General features: G+C 43.3%; 1 protein-coding gene across 1 annotated transcript in view; it reads right to left on the bottom strand.

The window, feature by feature from the left end:
* The window catches only part of LOC137640180 (ubiquitin carboxyl-terminal hydrolase 24-like), a 160,502-nt gene that overhangs the window by 120,207 nt on the left and 15,465 nt on the right, over positions 1–24,830 (bottom strand). The window contains 5 exon segments of the mRNA XM_068372705.1: positions 242–397; positions 1,636–1,881; positions 2,071–2,166; positions 2,596–2,810; positions 14,736–14,889. Coding sequence (XP_068228806.1) covers positions 242–397; positions 1,636–1,881; positions 2,071–2,166; positions 2,596–2,810; positions 14,736–14,889 — 867 coding nt within the window.

Here is a 24,830-nt window from a genome sequence, read left to right as displayed (position 1 = left end):
AAAATTGTTATACTATACATACCAATATTCCCTTTCACCCTGTGAAGACTTCTAAAAATAATTTAATTTTGGCTATGACCCTGAATATTACTTTAAAAATAAATTACTTCATGATAATTGAAAAGAAAAGTTTTCATCTCAACTTTTATCTTTTTTTTTACTTTTCCACTGTAAGTTGCGCTGCATTGGACAAATTTACCAAAAATAAAAGACCACTTATTAATGCACAGCTTATACTCACCTTCAAAGCATTCATGCGTGCAGAAAAATGTGGAGTTTTCAGCATTCTTATAATCATTTTAAGTCTTAAATCATTTGTGTACTGCACTTCATCTGGCCATAAGGAAACACATAACATTCGTACAGCCTCAAGGAGCTCATAGCAGGAGCCAATTTTCTGAAATGCCATGCATGTAAATATAGTAGCAGCAGAGTTTGGAATACTGTAAACAAATTGATTTAGTATATTTATGTATATAAATTACTGCACTTTCTAAATTTTTCCTAGAAACTAACAGCGACAAACCGAATCTCATGATTTTTTGCATTCATACATATACATGGAGAGAATACAAATAAAGTTAATGCTCAAAATTCTCAGGTAACGAAATAGTGGTAGTTAAAGTGATAATAATTCAAATTTCCCAATAATGAGAGAGTAATCAATTTTTTTTTTTTAAACAGGCCTTTTTTGAAAAATTTACCACGACGATTGCAATAACTTTTATTTATCATATAGGCAATCGTACCCCAGCAGCCTGACTGCTGATATGTACATTATGAATCACTTGAAAAGTACAGTATTGCAAAAAAAATTAAAGTGTAATGTTCAGTTGCAAAATAGTTATGAATCATCAATACAGCACAAAATTCTCTACATTTTAATTTACTGTACCTAACATAATGTTCTACAAAAATGCAATGAATCAACAAAAGTATTTTCTATCCTGAAAAACATGTGCGGAAAATTACTACAGTAACACCTCAATACGTCAGATTAAAGGGGGCTACAAAATCCCACTTACAACAAATTTACTAAAAAATAGATGCAAAGAAAGTGAGAAAGAGAACTTTGTTATACAATTCAATATAACTATACAATACCACCATTACTTCAAATTTGTATTTTCATAAAATAATTTTCAAATTTCTTCTTGATGATACCACAATCTTCCCCATCTTTTTTTTTATAATTTTGTAGATAAGAACTCAACAAAGAATACAAAATAACCAAGAATATAGAATAAGAAAAAGGCGACTATAACTGAAGACTATTGATTAGTCATATTGGCTTGGCAAGGATCCGACTTAATTCAGTCTGACTAAGTGAGGTGTTACTGTAAAAAGAAATGGAAACGCAACACTGGAAATTAAAAACATATCATTGGAATTTGAGAATCTCACATAATACGTAAAGCTTAAAAGTGATTTAAATTTTAAAATATTGTTTTCACATTTTTTTAATATTAGAAATTACTTAACATTCCTGGAAGCCTTTAAAAGAATTACAGATTTTTCTTCTTTGCACAACAATTACTCTATTCAAATAGTCCTTCCACACCACAATAAGAGAAAATTTACTTTTCAACAGAAACTGCTTTCAAGTGAAGCTTTTGCATCCCTCTAATGCCTTACCTGACATTTAAGCTGTTTTTCTTCTAAATTCGCAACATAATTAAGTGCTTGAGTGACTGCTGGTTGAAGAATTGGACATATAATGCCTTGTATTAAAAATCTGGCACACTGTCCGATAGGAACTAGGAGCGCTGCCATCTGTCCTGCATCTAGTTGATCTTGAGAGGCAAACCGACTGGCTATAAGTTCAAAACCACCTCTATTTCCGAAAATATTGATGAGGTCTATCAACCAGCCATATGATTCCTGAAAAAAAATATAGATACATATTTTTAATATAAATGATTTCCTTGTAAAAATGCATAAATGAATCCTACTTCATTATATCTAATAACATAAATTGGCAATGTTAACAACAGACCAACTCAGTCCCTGAAAATTTTGCATTCAAAAGATCAGAAAATATGTAGCTTTTCCATGAATTGAAACACTTACCAACTGGGAAGTAGACTCTGCATAAGCTTTATCTCCAACAAAGTCGGACGGTCGGTGTTTGTTCTTTTGATTCCATTCACATTCAGAATCCAAGGCCTGTTAACAAAAAAGAAATACTCTCATACTCCAAATGCAAAATGTATGATTAAAAATAAAAACAAAAAAGTACCATTTATCGTATTGGATAAATTCACCCAAAAGGTGGCAGGAAGTACAAACTTCATCAGCTCTACAGAAGAGAAGTTTCCCTTTACATCTAAATGCTCACCCCTGGGCAGTATACATTAAACAAGGCCTCTGATCCATTGAACCTATATTTGTTCCTTCCACTGTGATGGGGTTATAAAGCACGTAGAAAATATAAACGGTAAAAAAAAAAAATCAGGTGTGCATAACTCACACACAGAACAAGCAAGTCTACTGTAAACCCTAGCTTAAACCTGAATTAGCATGGTACTATAGTCTTATAGAGAATTTAATAATACTTTGTTTTAAGAGTGATAATACAAAACACAAAATACTCACAAGTGCATATATATTTTTGAGCAGTGTCTCAGGAACAGGGCCATGCTTAAGCCTCACAATTACAAGATTTGTGAGTAGATCCAACATGTTAAAAACACCCTCCTGAATCTCTGGTCCCCATCGTCTGACTGCTCCATTTGCAAGGAGCTTTTGGAAACATTCAGGAAGACATCTCTCCAAGAAACGGTGGCAGGACTCATCAGCATCACACAACCCTTCAACATAAATGTTAAAATCAAGATCTTCACTAGGGATGCTTCACTCTGAAAATCAACTTCTTGAGTTTTAAAAACACCACTTGTTTTGGCTTGTTCAATCATATCTAAATTTACCGTATGTACAGCTATTAAAGTGTCCTACACAATGAGATGCTTTCATCAGATACTGTTGGAAAACCTTAATTCACAAAAATGTTGATATAAAAAGTAACAAGACTCAGGCCATAGTATTGTAAAGAGTAAGCCTGATAACATATTCCTGCGAGTAGTGGGAGGTAAAGGTTTTCTGGTATTACCAGATTACTATCAAAAGGATATTTAACAGCCCAATGACTCAAGCTCGACTCCCAAAGAGCATAATATATAGTATATTGAATCTAATGGATAAAAAATTACAGCGTAAATATAAGATGAAAAATAAATTAGGAGAAAAATCTGGGATAAATTTAAATTTTAATTTTACCTATTAAATCTAGGTTTCTTAAAAATGTTAAAACCTTAAAAACAGAAACTTGGTTGATCAGCCGGCAAAACAGGTTGAACAGTGAAAAGGCATAGGCATTAAACTGATCCCATGGGTGTTGTTTAAGTATCCTTGAACACTGTACTTCAAATGGGGAAGAGAACACCAAGAGTTTCCGGTTTACCCATGTGGTGAACAGGTCAGTTCCAGATGAGCACCACAAGGTAACAACACTTTCCACTATGCAAGGATGTAAGAACAACTCCAATCCTATAAACTGCTAATGGAAACCAAGCGTGTCTGCTAGTACATTCCTATGACCTGAGATATATCTGGCTATCAGCTCTACTGGGAGTTACATTACCTAAATGTGCATCCTCTTTGTTAAATTGGAAAGGGGATGAGAAACAGTGCCTACTTGCTAGTTGACGTAAGCTACTAATGGAGGTGTTGTTGCTAATGAAGAATACCGAGTGTCTCGTCAAACATTCTTGGAATACTTGCAGTGCTATAAACGCTTCTTGTAGGGTTAGCAATCCATCACTGACACTTTCTTTGGGTGACTAAAACCGATGCAACCAGGCCCCACAACTCCTTTGAGATATCCAAGAACAGTTGCATATCTGGAGGTATGGAGTTGGATAGGACTCCCTTGGTAAAGTTTTCTCCGTCCAGCTACCCAGTAAGAATGGCCTACATCTCCTGTAAAACTGGAATATGATAGCTAGGGGAATCCCTGGAAGACAACCAGTGATCCTTCAAACACTACTGAGGAGATCTTAGGTGGAGTCGTCCATGAGGAACGAAATTTTCCAACGAAGAAATCACTCCCCCTCTGGTGCTTGGCCAGAGAGGAGCTCCCTATATAAAAAGAATTTCTCAAGCACTGAAGGGTTGAGTCTAGCGTATTTTGAAGTGCGGCAGCCAGCGCACCTGGACACCCAGTCATCACTCGAGTGTTTTTTTGGCTGCATTCATCTTATCTTCATCCTGTCAGTCTTCTATGTTCCCTGTGCTGATCCAGGATAATTTTCATACCTTCTCTACAGTAAGAAGAATCCTCACTAACCTATCAAAATGTCTACTACCACTTTTTATCTGGGCTGCCAACGCAAGAGCCTGTGTCTCACCCAAGTGTGGGACGATCTTAACCTACCAAACAAACAAAGAAGGGAGGCCCCAAAAACGGCAAACGTCAAGTTGGAAAAACTGTTTAGACAGAAGCGGTTGCGATCATCAGCATGCCCAGATTCTTCAACCTTTGGATGGGTTCGAGATTCAACCTTTAATAGTTCATCAAAATCCCCAGAATTTCTCACAGCAAAGGGAGAGCAGCTGATTCCAATCCAATAACAACTGCCTCTCATAGGAGGACAGGAAAACTAATCATTGAAATACATCAAGAGATGTATCCCGTGCAAGTGGGCACAAGCAGACACAAGAGTGAACAGTCTTGTGAAAACCTACAGAGAAGGTTGCATTGAGGAAGGTGCATAGATACTTTAGGGAGGACTGATGAATAAGCATTCGGAAGTGTGTAGCCTTCAGATCTGCCAAAGGCAAGAAGTCTCCTTCTCTGATGGAAATCACTACAATTCATACCTTTTCCATCCTGAACCTGGCTCCTTTACCCTATTGATTCAGGAGAGAGGGGTCAATGACTGGTCTCAAGCTCCACTTGACCTCTCAATCCATGAAGAGTAGACTTGTGAAACCCCAGAGATCTAACTTGTCCAGCCTTTAGCGCATTCTTATCCATTGTTTTTACCTCGGCCAACAAGGCCAGAGCTTTCAGCAATTTAGCAAGAAACTATGGAATGCCATTGGTATGCAAGTGAGGGGAGGTCAAAGGACTTCAAAGAATAGGAGATATCCATCCAGAAGGACTTATGCTCAACTGCTCTGCTTCATGTTACTACCGCGTTGCCCATTGGTGTGACAGGCATCACTCCACTCGCCGCCTATGAAGGAGGTGACTGTCGACTTCAATCTCTTCTTCCTCCTCCCTTCTTACCTCTATAACCCTTCCCAAACAAGCAAGGTTGGTAGCAGAATGGAGGAGCAATGTCCTAGACTTTCCTAGAGGAAGGCTGCAGCCACCTTCGGAGGACTTTGACCCTTAAAATAACTGTGCAGCAGCAGATGAGGAAGTCATGGCTAGCCTCCTTTCACTTCTTCACCAATACCTCTATGTCTTTCTGAGGAAAAAAGAGGGAGATGTAGCCTCAAGCATTAAGGGATACTTCGGTGTCAATATCGACTCCTATCCAACTTGCCTTGAGAATAGAGACATAACTGCATCCCTACTCTTCTGAACCCAGTTGGCCCATTAGTCAACTGACTGGTATAACGTGAAGTTTACTACCTTTCCCACCACACACAAGTACTTTCCTGTATGTTGCCATTGTTGTGGCAAAGGAAGTGATTGCACCAGAAAACTTGTCAATCCAGGATGCTGCTAGAAGACTGGGCACAGAAGAGGCTTTCATGGAAGCTGACTCAAGAGTTAAACCAACCGAGTCTTTGGCCTGAGTCTCTCCACATGTACTTCCACTGTCAGAGCAAAAATTGCAAGATCAACGAGAAGAAATGGACTTGTACCTTCAACCACAGAATCACTCCTCCTCTGTCGAGAGGGTGCGGAAGACAGGATCTGGCTTGAACAACTAGATTGCATCGAATTCTCAAGACTGGAGATCTGAAAGTTCAATCTGTCCAAGGGCACACAACCAAGTTCTGACCATGACAACTCCTAGGAAGTAATTAATATTTGATGGGCGGCTAAACACCGATCAATGACCAATGTCACAATAACCTTTCCAAGTTTTCTGCACTTACAACAGAGTACAAGAATGTTGACAAACAAAGACTCAGTCTCAGAGTTCTCTGGCCACACCAGACCTAGGTTGGACACCTTTGAAGCGTCAAAAACCTGAGATTCCTTCTCCATCACAAAGGAGGAGGTCTTGACACTCACCTTGGAAGACCGTTCTTTCCTTGCAGAAATGGAACCAAGAGTGTATCCTGAAGATGCTGAGGCGGGCTCCATCGAACACAATTGCCCTTTAATTCATAAACAGAATTGCCTCTGGTACTCACAACCTCAGAGACCGACGAAGTAATGCGTACTTTAGACTCTCATGATGCATGCCAACGAGCATGGTACTGGGCCGCATACAGACATGTTGTGTACATAACAGTCGCCAAGAGGTGGAGGACCTTGTCACTAGTCATGACAATGCAAGTGGACATTTCAGTACTCATAAAAGCTCTGAGAGCTGTCTTGAATGGTCAACTGTTACTGTACCACATCACACAAGGATAAAAGAACTTCCCACCGGGTGGAACGGTCATAAGGGGAAAGAACAGGTGCCAAGTGATCACATTCCCCATCATGTAAGGGAGTGTTTCAACTGAAATGAGAGTCACGAGAAGAATGATCAGGTGTATGAGGAAAGAGGAGAATATATAGAATAGAACAGGCTATTGAGTGTATGTGTAAGGAAAAGGAAAAGAGCCATAACCAGAGAGGGACCAAATGTAGTATTATCTGACCAGTCAAAACACCCAATAACTCTCTACTGTTAGTATCTCAATGGGTGAGCCCTTCACCGCAACCAACATTGCACGTGCTTGGTCTCTTATGAAAACGAGCATAAGTACAGTATCAGGAACGTACACTCATGTACTAGGGCGTCAAAGCATCTTCCCAGGTTGGGTCAGTTTTCTGTACCATACCATTTCTCTCTGGCATGCAAGGAGATATATCAGTCCAAGTCTTACGAGACTCCTGTTGATCATTCTTCTTAAATTTTTTCTTAGAAGTAGCAGCGCGAGTCTGAAGAACCTGAAAAAAAAACAAGGAAAATGAGAAGAAAAACATATGAGGAGCAGAAATGTGTGATATTCTTCCTTTTGCCAGCCTTCTTTGGATTCGAGGCTTTGATAACAATCCTGCAGAGGAGAAGGCCAGCGTGGCCTCCTCAAAATCAGCCAAAATCAAACCAGCAGGTGCCACACACTCCAGGGCCTCAAAAGTGTTGTAGAATTTAGGATAGTCACCATACGACAAAGCACCAGCGATGCCCAAGGAAGGCCAAGTTCCTTAAGCTCAAATTGTCATACAGGCACAAGGAAATTTCCATGCTGAGGCGGCCCCAACTTGCTTGCATAACAAGGGAATAACTGCGAACAGTCATGCACCCTGCAAAAAAGCATAAAGATGATAGGGATCAATAACAGGTTTGATGAAAACCTGACACATTTTTACCAGCTACACACAATCATAACTGCATATCCTTGCTTTTTTTCCATTTATTCTGAGAGGAGAAGAGGATAGAATTAATAGCCATAAATATGTTATTTTCATTAGTAAAATAAATTTTTGAATATACTTACCCGATAATCATGTAGCTGTCAACTCCGTTGCCCGACAGAATTCTACGGAAGGGATACGCCAGCGATCGCTATACAAGAGGGGGGTGTACTCACAAGCGCCACCTGTGGCCAGGTACTGCAGTACTTCTTGTTGACACCACTTCAATTTTTCCTCGGTCCACTGGTTCTATGGGGAGGAAGGGTGGGTCAATTAAATCATGATTATCGGGTAAGTATATTCAAAAATTTATTTTACTAATGAAAATAACATTTTTCAATATTAAACTTACCCGATAATCATGTAGCTGATTCACACCCAGGGAGGTGGGTGAAAACCAGTGTACATGTATATCAAGAAGCTAAGTATCCCGTATTTCATATTATCAGTTATTCAAAATAACAATGAAATTACAAGTACCTGGTAAGGAAGTCGACTTGAGCCATTACTCTGCCTTAAATAAGTTCGTCTTCCTTACTGAGCGCAGCGTTCCTCTTAGGAGGCTGAACAACTCTAAGGTGCTGAAGTATCCAGGGCTGCAACCCATACTAAAGGACCTCATCACAACCTTTAACCTCGGCGCTTCTCAAGAAAGAATTGACCACCCGCCAAATCAACAAGGATGTGGAAGGCTTCTTAGCCGACCGTACAACCCATAAAAAGTATTCAAGAGAAAGGTTAAAAGGTTATGGGATTATGGGAATGTAGTGGCTGAGCCCTCGCCTACTACTGCATTCGTTGCTACGAATGGTCCCAGGGTGTAGCAGTACTCGTAAAGAGACTGGACATCTTTGAGATAGAATGATGCGAACACTGACTTGCTTCTCCAATAGGTTGCATCCATAACACTCTGCAGAGAATGGCTCTGTTTGAAGGCCACTGAAGTAGCCACAGCTCTCACTTCATGTGTCCTTACCTTCAGCAAAGCAAGGTCTTCTTCCTTCAGATGAGAATGTGCTTCTCTAATCAGAAGCCTGAATAGTAAGAAACTGAGTTCTTAGAACTTGGAAAAGAAGGTTTCTTGATAGCACACCATAAGGCTTCTGATTGTCCTCGTAAAGGTTAAGACCTTTTTAGATAGTACCTAAGAGCTCTAACTGGGCAAAGTACTCTCTCCAGTTCATTCCCCACCAAGTTGGACAGGCTTGGGATCTCGAACGACTTAGGCCAAGGACGTGAAGGAAGCTCGTTTAGCAAAAACCGAGCTGCAAGGAACATGTAGCCGTTTCAGATGTGAAAACAATGATCCTGCTGAAGGTGTGGATCTCACTTACTCTTTTAGCTGTTGTCAAGCACACGAGGAAAAGAGTTTTTAATGTGAGGTCCTAAAAAGAGGCTGATTGGAGAGGTTCAAATCTTGATGACATAAGGAACCTTAGGACCACGTCTAGATTCCAGCCTGGAGTGGACAACCGACGTTCCTTTGAGGTCTCAAAAGACCTAGGGAGGTCCTGTAGATCTTTGTTGGTGGAAAGATCCAAGCCTCTGTGGCGGAAAACCGCTGCCAACATACTTCTGTAACCCTTGATCGTAGGAGCTGAAAGGGATCTTACTTTCCTTAGATATAACAGGAAGTCAGCAATCTGGGTTACAGTGGTACTGGTTGAGGAAACTGCATTGGTCTTGTACCAGCTACGGAAGACTTCCCCTTGAGACTGATAGATTCTGAGAGTGGATGTTCTCCTTGCTTTGGCAATCGCTCTGGCTGCCTCCTTCGAAAAGCCCCTAGCTCTTGAGAGTCTTTCGAAAGTCTGAAGGCAGTCAGACGAAGAGCGTGGAGGTTTGGGTGTACCTTCTTTACGTGAGGTAGACGTAGAAGGTTCACTCCTAGAGGAAGAGTCCTGGGAATGTCGACCAGCCATTGCAGTACCTCTAAGAACCATTCTCTCGCGGGCCAGAGCGGAGCCAACCAACGTCAGCCGTGTCCCTTTGCGAGAGGAGAACTTCTGAAGTACCCTGTTGACAATCTTGAACGGCGGGAATGCATACAGGTCGAGATGGAACCAATCCAGCAGAAAAGCATCCACGTGAACTGCTGCTGGGTCTGGAATCGGAGAACAATACAACAGGAGTCTCTAGGTTATCGAGGTAGCGAACAGATCTATGGTTGGCTGACCCCACAGGGCCCAAAGTCTGCTGCAAACATTCTTGTGAAGGGTCCACTCTGTGGGGATGACCTGACCCTTCCGGCTGAGGTGATCTGCCATGACATTCATACCGCCCTGAATGAACCTCGTTACCAGCGTGAGCTTTCGATCTTTAGACCAGATGAGGAGGTCCCTTGCGATCTAGAACAACTTCACGAAAGAGTCCCTCCCTGCTTGAAGATGTAAGCCAGGGCTGTGGTGTTGTCAGAGTCCACCTCCACCACTTTGTTAAGCTGGAGGGACTTGAAGTTTATCAAGGCCAGAAGAACCGCCAACAACTCCTTGCAATTGATGTGAAGTGTCCTTTGTTCCTGATTCCATGTTCCCGAGCATTCCTGTCCGTCCAAAGTCGCACCCCAGCCCGTGTCTGATGCGTCCGAGAGGAGAAGGCGGTCGGGTTTCTGAACAGCCAAAGATATACTTCCTTGAGAAGAAAGCTGTTCTTACACCACGCGAGAGAAGACCTCCTCTCTTCGGAAACAGGAACTGAGACCGTCTCTAGCGTCATGTCCTTTATCCAGTGAGCAGCTAGATGATACTGAAGGGGGGGAGGTGGAGTCTCCCTAACACGATGAACAGGGCCAGCGATGAAAGTGTCCCTGTTAGACTCATCCACTACCTGACTGAGCATCGGTTCCTTCTCAGCATGCTCTGGATGCATTCTAGGGCTTGGAAGATCCTTGGGGCCGACGGAAAAGCCCGAAAAGCTCGACTCTGAAGATCCATACCCAGGGAGACAATGGTCTGGGATGGGACGAGCTGAGACTCCTCAAAATTGACCAGGAGGCCCAGTTCCTTGGTCAGATCCATAGTCCATCTGAGAATCTCCAGACAGCGATGACTTGTGGGAGCTCTTAAAAGCCAGTCGTCTGACGGAGCCGGACACAAGATCATGGTACTGCTGCACAGTCTGTGAACTGTCAACCATGGGGAAGCGAGGAAGTACAGTGACAACCCGAAGCTGTCTAGACTGTCTGGGTCGTACAGACAACTCCTTATCGGGTTGCTGAGGTTGCCGCACTGCGTCACAACAAGTCACTTCTGCTGGTTGTTGAACGTCTTCCCAGTGACACACTGACTCTGTAAACAAAAAAATCCTCTAACAAGGACTAAGTTAGGACTGCATGTCTTGCAACACAGCTCAAGGTCTATGGGAGCAGGTGTGGTAACAGACGGGGTTAGCGACTGAAGTGGAACCATTACCTTCCCTGGGAGCATGTTATGCTTAAATAAAAGTCCATAGGAGGCTACGCAGCTAAAGGCTCCTCTCCAAATGACAGAGTCCTCAAGGGAATATCAGAAGGAGGGAGAAAAGCACTTTCTCATCTACAGGGACCATATCCGAGAAAAGCTAAGTTCTCTCAGTGAGGGTTTCACTGGTGCAAAAGCAGCAGACTAGAAGGCAACGTTATGAAACTGCTTGACAGTCTAGTGAGTTGGCAACAACCAAAGATGTGTGACTGAGAAGCATGCGGTAAGGTATGCAGAGCATGTTGTATGCAGAGCATGCTGTATGCAGAGCATGCTGTATGCAGAGCATGCTGTATGTAGAGCATGCTGTAAGGTAAGCAGAGCGTGTTGCATGGCGTGTAACATTTCTCAGAAATTCCATGACCAGTGCTAGAGTGAGTAATATCGCATTACCGTCCATTGAAAGTGCACGTGCCGAGGGAATTGATTTAGACTGTTTTGTTGATGAATTTGATAGCCGGCATGATAATCATAGAATTAAGCTACACTAAATGTACTATAATCTACTTCACCTCAGGAAAGGGAAACTCGCCCTGTTGGCAACACTGCATTACTACATGCATGCTTGCATGGGGTTTAATATCAACATAATATTACCTTACATTCATAACTCATGATTCATTTTTGTTTAGAAGATATTTTTGCCATATTTTGCGATTTGTTAAAAATATATTGCAAGGAATACATATATATTTTTTATATAAGTAATACAAATAACCTCCATTATCATAATGTTTGTGTAGGCATACATGTATATGATTACAAATGCAAGTTATGAAAGTAATGAGGTGTTATTATTGTCATTTGTTATTCCCAAGTTGAATGGGAAGAAGCTCAAGTTGAGGAAAAAGTGGCAGATGCATGCGTTGAGGTGGCTGACTCATAGCATGAGGTTGCTGCCTCAAGAGTTGCGCTTGCTGTAAGGGTTGCGGATGCGCAGTAGCAGGTTCCTGAGGAACGAGTTAAGGTTCCTGAGGTGTGAGCTGCGAGAGTTGAGGTAGCGGCTGCGCAGAACGCAGTTCTTGTCTCGCGAGTTGAGGTTCCTGAGGTGCTAGCCTAAGGAGTGAGACTCTTGCCTTGAGGAGGGTTGAGGTCGCTGCAGCGAGTGCTGAGGTGGCTGCCTCATTGATGGAAGAGGTTGTCGTACCTCAAGAGATTGTTGCCTCGCTGGTGGAACCGCAAGCGGAAGCGGAGGAAGTAAGGCATAAGACTCCTGCTCCCATTGCTGAGGTTGCCTTAAGGAAGGTTAAGGTTGCTGCACAACGCTGGTAACTGGCAACTCAGAACGCGGTAAGGTAGCCTGAGGAACCTCAACTTCGTACGCCTGGCAGACTGGACTGCGGTGAGGCGGAGCTCTCGCAGGAGGAGGCGGAGGTTGCTGCACACCGCTGGTAACTGGCAACTCAGAACGCGGTAAGGTAGCCTGAGGAACCTCAACTTCGTACGCCTGGCAGACTGGACTGCGGAGAGGCGGAGCGTTCGCAGGAGGAGGTGTAACCTTCTCAGCCTTAAACTCACGCATTAAGACCGCAAGCTGCGACTGCATGGACTGCAGCAAAGTCGTCTTGGGATCAACAGACGATAAGGTCTGTTGAGGCAAGCCTTAATAGAAGATGAGGTCTGTTGAGGCATCGCCTTACCTCTCTTAGGAGGTGTGCAGTCACCTGATGACTGAGGAGAGTCAGAGCTAACCCAATGACTGCATCCGGGTTGTTGAACTCTAACTTCGTACGTCTGGCATAGGTCTGGACTTTACGTTTAAGAGGTCTTGAGACCTGAGACCAGCGTTTTCTCCCCGAAATTTCTTCTGCAGACGAGCAAAATAAGGGCTCAATCGTCTGCGGGTGGGAGTGACGGTCTCTGTAAGACACGCCCGCAACCACCGAGGATACTTCTGTGCGCCGATCAAGGCCTGCCGAACCCTTTTGCCCTTCGACATTGCTTCTCCCCTGGGCTTGGGAGCTTGCAAGAGGTCCCGGACTGGGAGGACGACTGGCACGCACAGAAGTACCCTCACGCACAACACTGACACACTTTGCGCTAATCACTTATCACTTTTGATTTTCTGTTTGCACTTATTTCACTGAACTCGAAACTTTAAGTGGTTTGTACCTGAAACACGCAATTCTATCCTTTCTCAAAAGTTAGTAATTGCGAAAACAGAATTACAATGTAACAGAAAAATCTAATGAAAGATAAATAATTCAGTGGCTGGAAAGAGACTAAACACTAGATCAAATAAACTACGTTTAAAATCTCTCACCGCATAAAGCTTGAGAACAAGAAAAAACTCTAGAAACGTTTACTTCTTCCCCTAAAGAGACTAGGGAGAAGAGCAAAAACGATAACAACGTTACTTGCTTGAACGAAACGTTTATCCTCCTCTTTCTCCCTCCGTCTCTATCTCTCTCTCTCTCTCTCTCTCTCTTGACTTAGAACCTGAGAGAAGAGCCCAATCATATATATCGTTAAAACATATTATTGTTAAAGGAAAAAACTGAAATATTTCCCAAAATGAAAAGTTCCTTTATTAGAATTAAAACCATTAAGTTAAGAAAGAATGAACAAAACGCTAGACACGGTTACTCTTACTGCAAGGTGACACCGTGAAAATTCTCTCTCTATCGTAACGATAGAGCGCAAGTTGAACGTTCTGAACGTCAACAACTGCAGAGACAAAACAAAACGTTAGTTCAACTTTGAAAACAGTACGAGACTATCAAAGAAATTCTTTCAAAAACATTAAAATAGCATAATATGTTAACAGGTAAAACCGAAATGACGGGCTCAATGTTAATTAACTTCGGTACCAAGAAAAGACCGCCTACTATTAGGAAAGGTCGAATATAAACAAATATAAAAATTAATTTTAATAAGTTTATAATAAAAGGAAGTTAATCGAAGAGGCCTATAAAAGGCGGAGAGATATAAAATAAATCTATAACTTTTGTTAAGCAAAATTAAGAAAGAGAGTCTATACTCTCTTAGACACCAACACTTCCGTCTAAGGGAAGGGTCGGCCATGTAAAGGTGAAAGAGAGTTCATACTCTCTTCGTCACCATAATTAATCAAATTAATTCCAAAAGTTAGCTAAGCTAATAATAAAACTTCCTGAATAGCGAAAGCTGAAATCTTAGAGCAATACTTCACCAAAAACCGTGAACAAGACTCCAAAATTATAAGCGTATCCATGAACGTCTTGCCGGAAGCACGACAGAGGAAAAATTGAAGTGGTGTCAACAAGAAGTACTGCAGTACCTGGCCACAGGTGGCGCTTGTGAGTACACCCCCCTCTTGTATAGCGATCGCTGGCGTATCCCTTCCGTAGAATTCTGTCGGGCAACGGAGTTGACAGCTACATGATTATCGGGTAAGTTTAATATTGAAAATTGAGAGGCAGGAAGAGTACGTCCGTGTTGCTTGCGGCTGAAGTAAAAAATGCTAATCTTGATGACCAACAGGTAGGCGGGGCTTCCCATGCTCCACCTCTCAATCGTTATAACTTTCGTAATAAGTTTCAATGGCCGTTCCAGTTTCACTTAAGTCATTAACACTTATCAACAAACAATGGTTTGTATTCGTGTATTTTCCAAATTCAAAAATAGAACAAATAATTAGGAAACCTAAATCTCTTCACTAAAAGATATTTCTGTATCATAATGTACATAGAATAAAGTTGTCATACCTTCTTCTGCTAGTCTAGCAGCTGCTATTAAACATTTTCCAAGGGACTCCTCTCTTTTATAGGGAATAGACCAAGTCTCAGTGAACACACGTCCTTCAAGTTCATACAAGTTTGTTGTTGGGAATTCCATGTTGTTGCCATTATCTCCTTCCACCTAAAGAGAAGAAATAAATAAATCATTAGATATTTTGCATTTTATAAAAAACCATTACAGTAATCATATTTGTATTGCCTTATTTCTATGGATGAAGAGATGGAACTTTCATAATAAGATTAATATTAATAATACTTACATGGAGAATTTAGTTAACCCTGAATCTCCAAAACCCACCTAAATTCTAACCCCATTGGCAACCCTCCTACCTCCTACTGTATTCCGTCCACCTGTTGGTAACATTGTTGGCTGAACTGACTGTCCACTCACCTTGACAATCAGTTGTGACCTATCAGATGTGAGGAAGGCTGGGTGGGACTAGTTAAATCATTCAGGCAAGTATTTTAATAATCATATTTATGAAAATTCCATATTATTATACATTACAATAATTTATCTAGCTCAATTATGCACATTGACATGGAGGAGGGATCTGGATAAATTTTCTCATTTTAGATAGGCAGAATAGAAGGACCGACAAAAAAACATAAGAAACCAGCCAACTGAACTCAAGAACAGGCAAAGGTAAACCAAGGATGAGTTCATGGGCAGACTGCCTGGGCTATAGCAAGAGTCCAAGGGGGAACTGTCATAACAAAACCATGAAAATGGCAACAGCACAATTGCTACCAAATGCCCCCCATTCTCAAATGTGAATGTAGTGTTAAGAGAAGGAGAGAGAGAGCGACAGGTGACCATGTTGCCATAAGATAGCAATCAGAGGGGTCCCACTCCCTGGATCACGCCAGGCACACCGGGGGAGGAAGAGGAGGAAGCAACCACACCTCCCAAGGCATCAGCAAAGGGCCAGACCCACGCCTGACTCACTCTCTCAAGCACCAAATAGCTGGCACCTGATCCCAGAGTAGCACTTGTTTTCGTGCAAGAGTTCGGTGCTGAGAGCAAAGGCAGAGGCAATTCAGTCCAAAGAAAGAGTGCTTGAACAAAAAATCTGAACTTCCATAATACAAACATTGGGGAAGCGACAGAGATTCCCAATGAAGCCAACAAAAGAACTGGAGTGACAAACTAACAGCTGTTCTCGCACTTGTCCAACATCAAGAGGAGAAGGGACGAACGAAGATGGCGACTTAGTTCCAAGGACTAAGTGCCAAGATCAGACTGCCAGAACTAGTGTCAGTCGGGACAATCCCCAATAGTACCGCACCAGGCACCCACCAGGGAGGGAGCAACCAAGCCTCCTCATGACATTGTAAGAGACCAGCATCCTGGCCTGCCTCCCTCTTCCTGGCGCATGACGATGCCCAGAGGGAGAAGCACAAAAAGTTGGTGAGCAACTAATCAACCTCCATCAACCCAATGAGGGATAGAACTTAGAGAAAGGCTGATTCTGACTCTTGGTTCTCCATCTCTCCCAGGAGGGGGCCAGCATAAGGAGGAAGAGAACGTTCCCTAGCTCAAGATTCCTCTCCTCTCCCTCGAGCAGCAGATTCGACAGGAGTTTGTGATGATTCCTCTCTCCCTTTGGAGTGAGACCTCTCTGGACCAAGGACCGAGCCAGGCCTGTACTCTGTAGGGAAGGGAGGGATTGTTGACTTTCAAAAAGTCTCAGCATCTTTGTTGCCTTTCACTTTCTCGCCTCTTAGATCGAGATGCTCAGTGTCTTGATCTCAACAGCTTTGTTGCCCTTCACTCTCTTGTCTCTTAGATTGAGATGCTTGGCGTACTTATCTATGAAGGGCAAGACAATGAGCAATCATATCGCTCAGAATACCATCCCTTCGAAACTGTCTCAAGGATACTGGAAACCTCCTTACCAGTGCTTCCCTGTCTGGCATTGGTGAGAAGAATATCAGAAGTTTCCAAATTACAAGGATACGAACCGATCAATTCTCAGAGAAACCATCAAAGTCAGGGTTTTGTTTGTTTTCTGATAATGCAAAGACCATTCTAGGCCTACGATCTGCATCCTTCTGTTCAGTTTGTCCTTCTTCCATGTTCTTTTGCCTGGGTTACTACAGCTGTTAAAAGTGACTTAGTCGAGCACTGCACACTCCTGGATCTTTACCAGTACTGTACACGTATGATACATTAATTTCCAGGGAAACTGAAATTCACTACAGTATAAGACACAAAGAAGTACTGGTTGGTTTGGCATTTTCCTCTATGATTCATGAGGACTGGGACAGAATAACTTTGGTAGTGATTGATTGAATTGTGAACACCATTTCATTATTTAAGTCCATTGTTTACATTTGTGAGACTGATTTATTGACTTTGATATTTCTGGCATTGATTATGAGTAGCTGCACATGCATTACTTGCACGAGGCAATCATTACCTGGCTTTTCTAACCAATTGGGAGCTTCGAAATATTTATGCACAAGTTCCTGGATATTGTTAAAAAACAACCCTTTTTTTCCATCCTCCACTTCAGTTCCAGCACGACTACCGTCACAAGAAGTCTTCAAAAGGGAAGTAAAATCTATTTAGAAATTCAGTGTCATTTCATCTACAGTACTGTATTTTGGTAATTGGTTATCTTAAAATTGCTCTCAACTCAGTATACTTTATAGCTACTACATAATGTTACTCATAAGAAAGTAAAAAATATCCCCAATATAATGACAAACATGATTGGTGTGCACAGCTCATCCATGCACCCGTTGCCAGAACAGAGGCACAGTGAGATTATGTTTATTTGCGAGGAAAAACCATTTGAGGAACGTGATATAAATTATAAGTAATTACGATACTTTAATATTGACCTACGGGGAAGGCATGAGCAGGGGAGCAGTGAAATTATGTTTATTTGCAAGTGAAGCAAGTCAAAGCAGAGAAAAAACCATCTGAAGGATGTGACATGAATTTGTATATGTAATTATCATACTATAATTTCCAGCCACTTACAAGAACCATATATTTTTCCCTCTGGTTATCTTGCGTTAAAGTGAGCCCTCGCTACTTCGCGGTTCAACCATCGCGGATTCACCACTTCGCGGGTTTTTTCATAACCCATATATATACAGTATACATATCGCGGATTTTCCGGAAATTTCGAAAATACCGCGATATCTGAAGACCCCAAATACGATATTTCGTTACCTGTAATTCCATTAATACTGTAATTAGTAATATGATATTTTCATAATAAAATAAATTTTTGAATATACTTACCCGCTGGTTATATAAAAGAGCTGAAGTCCCTGACGCCAGGGCAGAAAATTCAAATCTCGCGCTATCGAAGATACGCCAGGTGTACCAACCGCACCCTAGCGGTAGAACAGGTGGAACTACACACCAACTCCAGTTCTTCCATGCCTCATAGCCATACCATAGGTAGTCTCTAGAGGGGAGGAGGGAGGGTGTTAAATTTATATAACCAGCGGGTAAGTATATGTATTCAAAAATTTATTTTATTATGAAAATATCATTTTTAAATATAAAACTTACCCACTGGTTATATAAAAGAGCTGATTGACACCCCTTGGTGGCGGGTCAGAGACAGCTACATACAGAAAATTCACTTAAGGGTTACATACAACAAACTTAAGCAGTTCTCACCTGATAAGGAAGCTGACAGCAATGATACTCTGCCTCATTTCGTCCGCTATCCTTAAGAGATCCAGTAATCCACTCGGGCTGAAAATCTCTAGGAGCTGTCAAACGGTACAAACACCTATAACATGACAGGACCTCAACCAATACCCTTGTTCCGGGTGCACTCAAGGAACAAATTGACCACCTAGCCAAATCAAAGATTGCGGAAGACTGACGCCCAATCTCCACAAACAACCATAACAAACGAGTTCCAAGAGATAGAAAAGGGGTATTAGGAAAAAAGGGAACGTAGTGGTAGATCATTCACCTACTATCGCATTAGCCGCTATAAAAGGACCCAACGTAAAAAGGTCCTCATAGCGAGTCTGAACATTCTTCAAATAATGGGATGCAAAAACAGACTTACTTCTCCAAAATGTTGTATCCATCAGACTTTGCAGAGAACGGTTCTGTTTAAAGGCCACTGAAGTCGCTACCGCTCTGACTTCATGTGTCTTGACTTTGAGGAGCCTCTGATCCGACTCATCACACTGAGCATGAGCTTCTCGAATCAACAATCTAACGAAAAAAGACAAGGCATTCTTGGACATGGGCATCGAGGGTTTCCGAACTGCACACCACAGAGCGTCTGAGTTACCTCTCAGATTCTTAGTTCTGTCCACATAAAACCGTAGAGCTCTAACTGGACAGAGAACCCTTTCCAATTCATCGCCAGCCAAATCAGAAAGGTTAGAAATCTCGAAGGATTTGGGCCATGGTCGAGAAGGGTTTTCGTTCTTGGCCAGAAACCCCAGTTGCAAAGAACAAATGGCTTTCCCATTCCGAAAACCAATGTTCTTGCTTAAAGCGTGAACTTCACTAACTCTTTTTGCAGTGGCGAGGGTAACTAGAAAAAGGGTTTTCAAGGTTAAGTCCTTAAATGAAGCCGAGTGTAAAGGCTCAAATCTGTCACTCATGAGAAATTTAAGGACAACATCCAAATTCCAGGCGATGGGAGCCGTTTGAATCTTCTTGGTCGTATCAAAAGACCTAAGTAAATCTCGTAGATCCTTATTATCAGAAAGGTCTAGGTTCCTGTGTCGAAAAACCGTCGCCAACATACTCCTGTAACCTTTAATAGTCGATGACGAGAAGTTATGCTTAGTTTTAAGGTCCAAGAAAAAATCTGCTATTTGGGAAAGCGATGTACTGGAAGAGGAAATCGCGTTAGTTCTACACCATTCCCTGAACAACTCCCACTTGGACTGATACACCTTGATGGTTGAAGACCTTCTTGCCCTTGCAATTGCCTTGGCTGCCTTCTTCGAAAATCCTCTAGCTCTAGCGAGTTTTTCGATAGTCTGAAGGCAGTCAGACGTAGAGCTCGGAGGTTTTGATGATTTCGGGCCAAGTGAGGTTGTCTGAGAAGATCGGGTCTCATGGGAAGGCTTCTCGGGACATCCACCATCCATTCCAGTACCTCTGGAAACCAGCTCCTTGACGGCCAGAACGGAGCTATCAGTGTCATTCTGGTCTCCTCGTGTGAAACGAACTTCTGAATCACTTTGTAAAGGATCTTGAACGGAGGAAAAGCATAAACCTCCATGTGTGACCAGTTCATCAGAAAAGCGTCTATGTGTAAAGCTTCGGGGTCTGGAACCGGAGAGCAGTAACACTCTAGTCGTTTGGTCTTCCCGGTGGCAAAGAGATCCACGAGAGGTCGACCCCATAACCGCCACAGACTCTTGCAGATGTCCGGGTGCAGAATCCATTCTGTGGAGAGAACCTGACCTTTCCTGCTGAGTCTGTCTGCGCTCACATTGTTGACCCCCTGGATGAACCGCGTCAAAAGAGTCACCTCCCTTTCCTCCGCCCAGATGAGGAGCAGTCTTGCAATCTCGAACAGAGGCCAAGAGTGGGTCCCGCCTTGTTTCGCAATATAGGCCAGAGCTGTCGTGCTGTCCGAATTGACTTGGACTACCTTGCCCCTGATCTGCTTTTCGAAGCCGATGAGAGCCAGATGAATAGCTAAAAGCTCTTTTTGATTGATGTGGAGAGAGGTTTGTTCCACCGTCCAAGTCCCCGAAAGTTCCTGCTTCTCTAGAGTGGCTCCCCACCCCGAGTTGGAGGCGTCGCAACACAACACGAGGTTTGGGTTCCTCTGAAGTAAAGACAAGCCTTCTTTCAGTCTGGGCTCGTTGTTCCACCATTGAAGATGAGACTTGATGGAAGTCGAGATGGGAATGCAATCCCTGTCGAGGCTGTCCCCTTTCTTCCAATGGCGGTTGAGATGAAACTGAAGAGGACGCAAGAACAACTTCCCCAGGGTCACGAACTTCTCTAACGACGAGAGAGTCCCCAGAAGACTCATCCAATCTCTGACAGAGCAAAGATCTCTCTTCAGGAACGTTTGTACTTTTAGGAGGGCTGCTTGGATTCTCACCGACGACGGAAAAGCCCGAAAACTCCGACTGTGAATCTCCATCCCCAAATAAAGAATCTCCTGGGATGGAATGAGTTGTGATTTTTCCGAGCTCACCAGGAGACCCAGTTCTCTGGAGAGATCCAAAGTCATCTTGAGGTCCTTCAAACAACAATCGGCTGAGGAGGCTCTTATCAGCCAATCGTCCAGATACAGAGAGGCCCTGATTCCCCTCGAATGCAGCATGCTTGCCACGTTCAGCATGATCTTGGTGAACAATAGAGGAGCCGTGCAGAGTCCGAAACAAAGAGCCCTGAACTGGAAGACCTTGTTTCCGTCCATGAACCTCAGATAACGTCTGCAGCTGGGATGAATCGGAAGGTGGAAATAGGCATCCTGAAGATCTAAAGAGACCATCCAATCGTCCTTCCTCACAGCTGCCAGAACTGTTTTCTGAGTCTCCATAGTGAACGTCGAGTTTTGGACGTAACCATTGAGCACACTTACGTCCAGAACCGGTCTCCACCCCCCGGAACTCTTGGGTACTAGAAAAAGGCGGTTGTAAAACCCCGGAGACGTAACATCCTGCACTTCCTCTATTGCTTGCTTCTCTAATAAAAGAGACGTCTGTAGAAGCATGGCTTGTTTCTTGGGACCCTCTCTGTATTTGGGCGAAAGATCCACTGGATCTGTGACTAAAGGAGGATTGGTCAGGAAGGGGATCTTGTAGCCTTCCTTTAACACCTGGACGGACCAGGGGTCCGCTCCATTCCTCTCCCAAGCCTCCCAAAAGTGAGTCAACCTGGCCCCCACTGCTGTCTGAAGGAGAGAGCAGTCAGACTTTACCTCGGCCGGACCTGCCCCCTCTGCCTCTAGGTTTCCTTCCTTCTGGTTTAAAAGAGCCTCTTCCAGAGGGCTTCCCACGAAAGGACTGAGGACGAAACCCAGAAGAAGATTCCTTAGGTTTACGAGAGGAGAATGACGGAGGCAAAACTTTCCTAGTTGAATGAGTAACTAAGTCATGTGTGGCCTTCTGAGTGAGAGCAGTAGCCACCTCGCCCACCAATTCCTGAGGAAATAAAGAATTAGACAAAGGTGCGAAAAGAAGGCCTGTCTTCTGATAGGGAGACACTCCTGCGGAGAGGAAAGAGCACATCGTGGCCCTTTTCTTGAGAATTCCAGCTGTAAACAAGGCAGCAAGTTCGTTGGAACCATCTCTCACACCTTTGTCCAAGCAGGACATCAAATGAACCAAACCACTAGTGTCCGTTTCCGTCATATCAGAGACCCTCTTACTCAAAGCCCCCAAAGCCCAGTCCAAAAAATTAAAAAAACTTCGAAGGCCCTGAAAAGACCTTTAAGCAAATGGTCGAACTCTGGAATGGACCACCAAATCTTCGTCTTCCTTAAGGCAAGACGACGAGAAGCATCTACCAAACTTGAAAAATCCCCTTGTGCAGAAGAAGGAAAACTCAAGCCCAACACTTCACCAGTCTCATACCACACACTAGATTTAGAGGCTAACCTAGCAGGAGGAAAGGCAAAGGCCGTCTTGCCAAAAGCTTTCTTGGAGTCCAACCAAGAACCCATTAACTTCAAGGCACGCTTAGAGGATCGAGAAAGAACCATCTTGGTGTAAACTGGAACCTTAGTAGCTTTACCTAAGATGAATTCAGAAGGCGGAGAACGAGGGGCCACAGGGGTAAAAGAATCCGGGAAAATTCCAGTCAAAATAAGCATAAACTTGCGAAGGTCCACAGCATGCTGATAATGCTTCTCCTCTTCATTCTCAGAGACTTCCTCAATAGGATTATCCTCATCCGACTTTTCCTCTGGTTCGTCTTCTGGCAGTGCAGCAACAGCCGCAGCCTGAACCGAAGGAACAACGTCTGGATGGGACTGCCTGTCAAGGCCAACATCTGTGTCAATTTGGTGGGGAGAAGTAGAAGTAGATTGATGCGAAACATGGACATGAAGACGATCATCCTCAACCAACAACTGCTTAGACCGCTTAGAATTCGACTGTTGTTGAACAGAAGAACGCTTGAAATCAGAAGGTAACTGTTGAAGATCGCCGCGAGGTCGCGTAAAGTCCGAGGACTGTTGCTGCGAACGATCAACGTAGTCAGGATGTCGCCGCTGTAAACCAATGTTTTGACGCGCCGCGTCCAAAAGTTGTTGCCGCGGGCGATCCACTACTTCAAATTGTTGCCGCGTCTCGTCCACTTGTCGACGCCGATGCTCTTCCCCGCGACCAGAAAACGCAAACTGGTCAACCAAAACTCTCTGACGCGACTTATCAAAATCAACCTGGCGTTGAACACTGTGAATGGGAGACCGTCTAAGTGATAACTCGTCAAGGCCATATACCATCGAACGTTTGTGCGATAACTGGTCTGACATCGAACGCCCAGACACAACGCCAACACCTGGTTGATAAGAATCCATCAACGACGAGAGTTGTTCCTTCATAGACAAAAGCGCAGTCCATTTCGGATCAACAGAACTCCTAGAAGGAAGATTCGCACTAATGTCACCACGCATTTCAGGGGAAGAAAGCCAATCCGATGGAAGAGGAGGTGCATGAATAGTTACAAGGTCCGAATCGGAAGGAATCATATCCACACGAACACGGTGATCTGAACGTTTGGCCGGAGTGCAAGCGCTGGGAGAACGGAAACGTTCCGGTGAACCCCACGAACTACATCCTGGACGCACAGGCGATTCCCAACGCTGTGAATCAACATGGGAGCGTTTAAGCGGTCTCGACGCTCGCCGCCAGATCTCACTCCCCGACCCTTCATCGGAAGACGGGGATAACGTATGAACCTCACCTTTCCTACGATGAGGGTGAACGACCTGAGCTACGGCAACAGGAACGTTCGAGGGGACGTCTGCACGATTGATGATGCTTCTCGTTCCCTTAAGCCGTTCGACATTACTTCTCCCATGGGTTCGAGAGCTCGAAAGAGGTCTAAGGCTAGGTGAACGACAAGATCGTGCCGACGCACCCTCCGCAACACTAAACACATTATCAACACTTGTCACAACACCGAGAGAGTCACGATTCTTCGGTACCACATCAGACACTCGTGTCGACGCACCTTCCGCAACACTAACCACATTATCAACACTTGTCACAACACCGAGAGAGTCACGATTCTTCGGTACCACATCAGACACTGAAACACTTTCCACAGTTCCGATAGGCTCACGGTTTTTCAATACCTTTAACTCGGAAAAGATAGTATTTCTATCGGCTGCTAAGGACTCAACTTTCTCACCAAGAGACAAAATAGCAGTAAACATGTCCTTCATAGTAGGTTCCTGATCTACCACCACAGGGGAAGGAACAGGATTAGGAACAGGTAAATTAGGTAAGGTTCTATCCACAGATCGGGAAGAACTACGCCTAATCTCCTAACATAACGATCGAAAGTAACAAAATCATCATTAGTTAAGGAAAGACACTCATTACACCTATCATCTAATGAACAAAATTTACCCCTACATTTTACACAAATAGAATGAGGATCAATAGATCCATTAGGAAGTCGTGTACGACAACCCTCACTAACACACCTACGCTGAGCAGGGGAGGAGTCGGCCATTTAAAAGTTAACGTGAGAGACCGACAAGCAAAAAGTAAGGGAAAAAACAATAAAGAAAATCTCAAACAAAAAGATTTCAAGATAAGAACCAAGGAAAATTAATCAACGATAGCTTAAACTCAAAAAAGAACGTTGTACATCACCAAACAACTTCCCAAGAGAGTAAAAACACGAGAGCGAACTTCTGTATGTCAGTCAGCTATGACGGCAGAGAGAAGAACTGAAGTTGGTGTGTAGTTCCACCTGTTCTACCGCTAGGGTGCGGTTGGTACACCTGGCGTATCTTCGATAGCGCGAGATTTGAATTTTCTGCCCTGGCGTCAGGGACTTCAGCTCTTTTATATAACCAGCGGGTAAGTTTTATATTTAAAAATCTGCTCTTACTGATTGTTCATTGCATTACATAT

The sequence above is a fragment of the Palaemon carinicauda genome, chromosome 4 (genome assembly GCF_036898095.1).
Source record: "Palaemon carinicauda isolate YSFRI2023 chromosome 4, ASM3689809v2, whole genome shotgun sequence".
Lineage (NCBI taxonomy): Eukaryota > Metazoa > Arthropoda > Malacostraca > Decapoda > Palaemonidae > Palaemon > Palaemon carinicauda.
The sequence above is the reverse complement of the archived record's forward strand: the minus strand, read 5'-3'. Positions and strand labels throughout refer to the sequence as shown.